This window comes from Galeopterus variegatus, unplaced genomic scaffold (assembly GCF_000696425.1).
Source record: "Galeopterus variegatus unplaced genomic scaffold, G_variegatus-3.0.2 Scaffold412, whole genome shotgun sequence".
Classification (NCBI taxonomy): domain Eukaryota; kingdom Metazoa; phylum Chordata; class Mammalia; order Dermoptera; family Cynocephalidae; genus Galeopterus; species Galeopterus variegatus.
Window position 1 is genome coordinate 524,742 of NW_007726523.1, and position 8,773 is coordinate 533,514.

Sequence of the window (8,773 nt, forward strand, 5' to 3'; positions counted from 1 at the left end):
CCTGATTCAATTAATATCTTCTAAAAGTTTTTGAAAATCATTTAATGTTGATAACTAATCAAGCCGAATATGTAATTTTTGTGGGGCAACATAATGAGTTTGAATCATTCGCCCCAAATAATTAAAAGGAGGAGAATGCTGAATTTTATCAGGAGCTATTTTAAGGTTGTAAAGTTTCTGTCAATTGTAATAAAGCCTGTTGTAGGATCAGTATCTCTGTATGAGCTAAAAGTATGTCATCCATATAATGAATAATGCACATATCAGGAAAATCTCTTCTCACAGGCAATATAGCTGAATCTACAAACTTTTGACATAAAGTAGGACTATTTTTCATTCCCTGAGGAAGGACTTTCCATTGATATCTGACATATGGTCTTTGAAGATTAGTAGAAGGAATACGGAATGCAAATCTTATCCTATCCTGAGGAGGCAGGGGAATTGTAAAAGAGCAATCTTGTAAATCTACCACTATGATCGAATAATTTTTAGGAATTGCTACAGGAGATGGGAGACCAGGCTGTAAAGCTCCCATATCTTCCATGGTGACATTAATTTTCTTTAAATCTTGTAATAATCTCCATTTGCCCGATTTCTTTTTAATAACAAATATAGGAGTATTCCAAGGGCTATTAGAAGGTTCAATATGACCCAAGGACAACTGTTCTTAAACTAACATTTGAGCTGCTGACAATTTTTCAGAAGTTAAAGGCCACTGTTCTACCCATACTGGATCATTATTATTCCAGACTATGGGGTCAGCAGTTAAAACAGCAGCCATTACTCTAAATTTTGATACCCGTTATAAAATCTGACATTAAAACAAGCATAAATTTTAAATACCTCAAGACAAATATACACACTAAACACACACTATGTGAAACCAGAGCTCACAACATCTTTATTACCTCTAATTCAGTGGTGCTCAAATGGAGATGTACTCCCCTTACGCCCCACAACTGGCAATGTTTGGAGACACTTTTGATTGCCAGTGCTGAGGGATGCGGGGTGCCCCCCACAACAAAGAATTATCTGGCCCACAATATCAAGCTGGCATTAATCAAGTCCCTAAATAAGACAAGTGAATTTACCCAATTTAAAGAAAAAGTTCTGACCTCTGAAGGAGACACCAAAACCAAGTTAATACAGTCTACCAAAACACCATTAACAATAATAGGAACTCATCTCTGCTCTCCCTGGTCTACTTGATTGAAGATATACATCAAAGAGAGGGTAAAGTTAACCCTTTTAATCGCTTCAGCAGTTCTCCTCTTCCTGAAGTTTCATTCTGGAAGCTAAGTACTCTCAATGTTTTACAAATACTCCCAAATAAAGTGGCAGACATTCCAAAGTGATACAAAACTTACCCACTGATCAAATAAACTTCAATGCGGTTATTCTCAATAATCCCCAAAGGGTAAAAAAAAAATCTTCCTTAAAACCCTTGCTTTTTGCATAAACCAGAATAAAATGATTCAAGTAAATTATAAAATATTAATATACTATTAAAAAGTTCTCAAAGAACATACTCCTATGTGTTCGTCTTCAGGATATGCACACTTCTGTTTCCTTTCCCTTCCAATTTACCCAGTCTTCAAGGTCCAGCTCAAGGCCCACTTCAAATCTAGTCCACACCAACCCCACTCTTTTCCACTCTTATGCTCTGGCATGACAATGAAACTAAAAGCTCCTTAAGGGAAAGAAATGGATTTATATGAAGGAACTTCAAACAGTTCATGGAAAGTTTCGCATTATCTTTTAATTCCATTTCCCCACAAACTTTTTGAAGTACCCTCATACTTAAGTACTTCTGTGCCTTCAGAATCAAAAACAGTGAACTCTGTTTTCTGGCTGTACCTGTTACATATAATACTTAACTCTCCCCATGGAAAGAAATTGTTAAAGAAATAGAATGAAACATTTTACCTCCTCTTCACTTTCTTTATCTTCATCTGAAGACTCTTCCTTGTTTTTCTTTTCATCTTCATCACTACTAGATTCATCTGATAGAATTTCAGGACACTTGGTTCGCTTAGCCTTCCTCGCCATTCCAGAGCTGTTCCGTTCCTTTTTACCACCTTTGCTAGAAGTCTTTTTAGATTTTGGCAATGGCTACGTTAAAAAAATTTATAAAGATAACACCAATGAAGTATTATATTTTTAAGTCAATCAACTCAGTTTTTAGTAACTATATCTCAACTCAACTTCTTGTTCCTCTTTCAAGAAATTATATTTACAAACTTAGCAGCTTTATAGAGAATTCATCTTTAAGTTAAGCTCAGACAGCTGTTTACACTTTATCAAGAAAATATTTTAAGTTAAACTTGTAATTTATATTTCATTCCCATAAGTCTTAAAACTATCACTACCAAGGGCTGGCCAGTAAGCTCAGCTGGTTAGAGCACAGTGTTATAGCACCAAGGTCAAGGGTTCAGATCCCCACATCAGCCAGCTGCCAAAACCAAAAAAAAAACCCCATTACTGCCAGAGGAGCTCCTTGCTTTAGAAGGTGCACCAATCTAAGGAATGGGAGGAATCATCCATAAAGAAAATAAAACCTGATCACCACACATCCTGAATTTGCAAATGAACTATACAGTTTGTATTCATATTACGTCTTACTTTTAATGTCAGGACCATATTCTCAATGATGCTTCTAAATATGCAATAAATGTTGGGTATGTTAATTATAAACTAATTAAGAATTACAAAACAAGTACATTATTATTACTGATGCTCAATTAAACCATACATATTTCAAAAGCAGAGTAGATCATGAGAAGAAAATGATTTGACTGCATTAACCAACTTTAATTTTTAAATGCTTTCTTAGAGGAGTATTTGCTAAATTCTGAAATTGAAAACTGTTTAAATAACCTTACATTAAGGATTTTAAAATATATACACTAAGAAATTAATATTATTTATTTGAGATTATGAATATCTTTTACATTCTTTTATTTTTGCCTGTTTTTTTATTTCCTGCAATAAGCAGAAAACATTAAGGTAAACTTTCATGACATACTAAGATATTCAATTATATAAATGCTGTGGTAACTTTTGCAATATCTTTCATGTAAGTAGCAGAACAACAGGTTCTTTCTCTCCTAGTAACTTCCAATCTTCTTTTTTTTCCTTTTTGTCTTTTTTCGTGACCGGCAACGGATTGCAACCCTCAGTGTCGCGCTCGTACCAGACCGGGACCGGCTACGGGATCGCAACCCTCGGTGTTGCTCCCGCACCTCGCTCAGCTAGTGAGCGGCTCGTCTGTATGTGGGATCTGAACCCTTGGCGGGAGCGCCGCCGCGCTTCCCAAGCGGCGCACTGTAGCAGTGCGCCACCGGGCCGGCCCATAACTTCCAATCTTCTAACAGTCACTGCCACCTACACAAAAATTAAGAAAAAGTGGCTGCTTTGTGTAATAGTATTATCAGGCTATCTATAAATTACAGGGTAGCCTCCAGCTCGCTCAACCTACCCTTCTAAAGGCAGACTGCTGAACAGCCAATTTGAGGTCACTCCAGAAACTTTTAGTGGACCAATCAAGGACAATTTTCAGAGGGGATTCTCCAGAGTAAACTTCTTTGAATGTATAGCGATATCCTTTGTATGTGATTACCATTACCAGCTATTACCAGGACCCTAATAATACATTTGGATAAATTCTTTGATAGCACTGTTTGGAAGAAAGGTGACTTTCACAGTCCAAACTCTCACTACAGGGCTATATGAACTAGAGGTTTCCAATGTATTAAATGAGATATCCCTTACTATCACAGCTCAGGAACCAGATGCAGGTAATGAGGATATAATCTCTATATAAAATTAGTAATATGGAAACTGGAATAGGCACTAGATAAATCTATACGGAAAAGTGAAAGGACGTTAAACTATTCAAGTAACCACTCAAGAAAATACAACTCCCCAAAACAGATGAGAAGCTTTAAAAACAAAAAGTAATAACATATAAATGCTTTAGTATTTGGGGCCAAGCCCATGGCACACTTGGGAGAGTGCGGCGCTGGGAGCGCAGTAGCGCTCCTGCCGCAGGTTCGGTTCCTATATAGGGATGACCGGTGTGCTCACAGCGCTCACTGGCTGAGCGCGGTGCGGCAGGCCTCAAAAGGACCAATAAATAAATAAATAAATAAATAAATAAAAAAAAATGCTTTAGTATTTGCCTACACTGGTTCTAAAAATCTATAATTAATCAGAATCCAATGTCAACAGCATTATCTCTTTTTGGAAACAAAATCTGGTTAACAAAATAATCAAGGCAGAAGTATAATACAAGGATAGGAAAATGATCAGTGATGAATGTTATGTTCATTTAACAATTTACAAATTATTACAGAGAAGAAAAAGTAGTAATGAGTTTACAGCATTTTTCTTAAATGAAAACTTATGATAGCAAAGAAAAGAGCTTGAGTTTGACACTAGCAGATTAAGGAGTAATCATAACAAGGTCACATACGAAAACCTAATGTAAGAGTTAGATCCTACGGGAAGTATAAAGCTGATTTTCAAAGTGTGGTTCATGGACTGTGGAATTTCCTGAGATCTTTTCAGGAGTCCACATGGTCAAACTACTCTCATAATAATACCAACATATTACTTATTTGCTTTTTTCACTGTTGACATTTGTAAAAATTGGGCAAGAGCAAAGGTGGGTAAAACTGGAACCTTAATACTAATCAAGGCAACAAAATGTACTAGTAGTTCTTGTATTCCTCACAACACACCAGCACTAACAACAAAAAAAGTTTCACTTAAGAATGTCACTGATCAAGCAATAAATATAAGTTGTATTAACTCTCAATTGAGTAAAAGTCTTTACAATTATCTATGACAAAATGGGAGACACACACAAAGTACTCTGGCTATATATTGAAGTTCAGTGGTTTTTCTCAAGGAGGAGTCTGTGCAATTGACTGAACTGTGAACTAACATAGCTACTTTTTTTTTTTTTTTTTTAATGAAATACCATTTAAAAAAACCTGACAAACATGGCTATTCTGATTTAGGTACGAACAGACATGTCCTAAAAAATGAGCAAGGGGCTGGCCAATTAGCTTAGTTGGTCAGAATGCTGCCTTGTAACACCAAAGTCAATGGTTTGGATCCCTCTCCTGGCCAGCTGCCAAAACCCAAAAAAATTTTAAAATGAACAACATGAGCCCATCACTTAAAGGAAAACAACTGATAATATTTATTGTCAGCAATAAATGCCATAATTTCAAGTGGAAATTAGAACTTTGGATAATTACGCCTACTACCATGAACTTGAGTTTCCCAATATCTAAAGATTTTTCTGATGAAATGGTGTTTATATTAACTAATATGACTTTTTGACAGTGTTCAGTAAAACGTGTCAACATTTGGAAGATCTGCATAATTCAGTGAATCAATACTTTTCAAATGCTACATGTATGATGAAAGGTCCAAGTTCATTCAAATGGTTTCAGATCTACATTAAACATTATAAATAGCCTTTAAGAAATTACCAATTGTGGAGTTTTAGTGTTGTATTAAAGGAAAGTACCTGCAATTACCTGAAAGGATTTTTAAAATACTTCTTTTTCTCACTATATACCTGTGTCAGGCTGGATTTTCTTCATATACTTCAAGAAAAATAATACATTGCGACAGAACAAATGCAGAAGCAAATGAGAATTGAGCTGTTTTCCTCTTAAGCCAGACATAAAACATGTGAAAAAACATAAAATAATACCACTCTACTAATTCTTTTGTAAGTACCCCAGGGGATTGGTCCCAGGACCCCCTCACTCCCAGGATACCAAAATCCTCACATGCTCAAATCCCTTATATAACACAGCAGAATACAATATAATTATTCTTCACACAAAATATTACTATTGTTAACATGTTATTTTAAAATAAAAATGTTTTTAATTTCAAAAATAGTAAACAAAAGCTCTTGGGGTCCTCATTAATTAATTTTTTAAAGAGAAGGATGGTGTCCTGAAACCAATAAACTTGAAATCACTGAGAAAAAGATGAACATAAACATATCCCTCACAACTTAGGCAACCGAGTAATAGCTTCTGAGGAAATAGTGACCAACTTGCATTATGAAATCCTAAAAAGGTAAGTACAAGTATTGCCATAGTAAAAGTTAGAAAATATAATCTCATCTTTAAATAAACACCATCATTCCCCTTGGGTGTTTAGCTGTGCAACAAAAGTAACACCTTGAATATCCTTTATCTGTCCTTGTCCATCTAATGTGATCAGGACCAAGGGCAGGCAAAAACAAAGTCTCAGAGCTATTTTCTGCTTTCAATTTTTTATGCCCTCTCCCCTCTCTAGATGGCATTCCCCTGAACTCCTAGGCCTGCTAAATCTCTTCACACTTCCTTTCCTACCCAAATGAGGAAGAGTCCAAAAACGTTTGCTGACAAACCTAAATTGAAAATGCAAAAATTTAAAATGCAAGGTCGTAATACTTCAACAGACATTTTAAGTCACTGATGTCATTTGTTACCATTAAATAGAACAAACCCAATCTATATTTCTGGAAGAGTGGAAAAACCATAAAGCCACTTTACTTCCTTTCCAGCTGAGGATTCTGGAAACCTAACTAGGAAACTTGGAAAGTTGGCTTTTTATGTCACTGTTTCATAACCTTATTATAGGATCTAGAAAACATCCATTCTAATATATCCCCCATCTTGTCTTTCCTGATATGATTACAAGCTGCACCAACCACCCCCCAGCCCAACACCTCTTCTTCAACTCAACCTGTCTCTTCTTCCAGTGCCTTCTAAATACATAACCATGGATATTTACTTTGTATTTTTTGTCTGATCTGACATTAACTTAATTACTTTTCTTAGTCTTATCACCTATTATATCTGATATGAGAAAACATATCTCTTAAGCCTTCTATATTATTTCTATCATGAAATTGTCGCAGATATGTCAGTGGAAGGCCTATTATTTGAATGTAGATGATATTACTAAACGTTGACAGCAATGCTGCTATTAACCAATTATTGTTTCATAGAACGGAGAGGCTATAAAGGACTGATTTGTTATTAAAATAGTAAAAGCTGATCCTCACTTTGCCAGAAGGCTTTGGATGCATTAAGAAATTCAAAATCCTCTTCACTAGTTCACTATTTACACCTGATCTCTCCAAATCAAGAACCTCGCAGATGCTCTTTAACATGGCATTTCTAAATCTGAAAGAGAAAATGGAAAAAATCTAGCTGATTAAACAGGAAAGTTTATAAACATTCTTCACAATAGAAAAGAAACAGCCAACCAAACTGGCTCAGTTACACAGATTTAAAGAAAGGCAGGGCTGGCCAATTCACTCAGTTGGTTAGAGCATCGTGTTATAAAACCAAGGTCTAGGGTTTCGATCCACTTACCAGCCAGACCCCTCAAAGCTTTACCCAATGTTTCTCTGAATCTTATTCTTAATAACCGTGACTAGTGTACAGACAGATATGATTATTAATAAACTGAAAACATCATTTACCAATTAAGTTTTAAAGGCAGTACAAGAATAAACTAACTTTAAGCAAATTCACTAGAAAATTATGTAAAAAGTGTTCAACATTATAAAACTCACAGACTTGATGATGAAATACTACATTTTTCCCTCAGCAATCCTACTATGACAATGTTTCAATGGAGTAATGGGTAATCATCTTTATTTTTTGAGTTCTCAAACTATGAGGCATTTAATAAACAAAACCTCTAAGAATATATCACTTTGCTTGCAATATGAAGGACACTGTTTCTATTGAATTAACTTCAAAATAGTTTGAATGGTTTAAAGGGGGACAGGGTGCCTGATGGGACAGGAAGAGGAAAGATTTTCACTGTATTCCTTTTAGACCTTTTGAATTTTGGACTCTGTGAATGATTAACCTGTGTATATCATTCTATAAAATAAAAATTTCCTTAAGAGTTTTCAATAATCTTGATAGTCACTATCTATTGGAAAGTAATGGACATCCCAAGTTAATATATAAAGACAAGTCAAATCCTGGCATTTAAAGAAAAGAATTAGCAATCTACTGAAAATGAATGGTAATCATTTTTAAATGTTAAAAAATAAACTTAAAGCACGTTGATCAAAACATGATTATTTCTAAAAGTAACTTACTTTTTCAACATTTCTTCCTTCTTTTTATATTGGACACTTCCTTCTTCAAATGGAAAGCCACTGAACTGACCCACATTCTTCTTTAATGAGGACACCTGAAAATGTTTCTCTTATTATTGCTATTTATTATTCAGTAATGTACACACAAAAAAATCCAAAGCCAGCACCTTTATTTTCATATCTGTCTCCAAGTTACAATATTAAATAAATAAGTCAACATTTCTTGTTCAAAACTGAAAAACATGTTACTAACATATTAACATTATAGAAATCCTACAAACTTAATTTAACTCTTTGAAAATAAGTTTGAATTTGAATGAATTTCCATCTAAATGTTTTCTAACGGCACCAGTGGAAAATTACTACCCAAAAAGACATTCTTTCCATATGTAATACAAGTTATCAGTAATGCTTCTTATTTTCCAAATCAGGAAGTCAAGAACTTTATTCTTTGAAAAAGTTAATATCGGGGCCGGCCTGGTGGCGCACTGGATAGTGCGCTGCTTGGGAAGCGCGGCGGCGCTCCCGCCCGAGGGTTCAGATCCCACATACAGACCAGTTCCCGCTCACTGGCTGAGCGAGGTGCGGGAGCAACACCGAGGGTTGCGATCCCGTTGCCGGTCCCCGGTCCGG

At 35.4% G+C, this 8,773-nt stretch overlaps 1 protein-coding gene across 3 annotated transcripts in view; it reads right to left on the reverse strand.

Moving 5' to 3' along the window:
• Positions 1–8,773, reverse strand: part of DEK (DEK proto-oncogene) — a 33,469-nt gene that overhangs the window by 20,222 nt on the left and 4,474 nt on the right. For all 3 annotated transcript variants that reach the window (XR_550195.1, XR_550194.1, XM_008568474.1), the window contains exons 4-6: positions 8,141–8,235; positions 7,085–7,205; positions 1,927–2,112 (exon numbers count right to left, since the gene is read on the reverse strand). Coding sequence is in view for 1 of the 3 variants with exons in the window: in XM_008568474.1 (XP_008566696.1) it covers positions 1,927–2,112; positions 7,085–7,205; positions 8,141–8,235 (402 nt within the window). In the remaining 2 variants the exon portion in view is untranslated. The remainder of the gene's footprint in view (positions 1–1,926; positions 2,113–7,084; positions 7,206–8,140; positions 8,236–8,773) is intronic.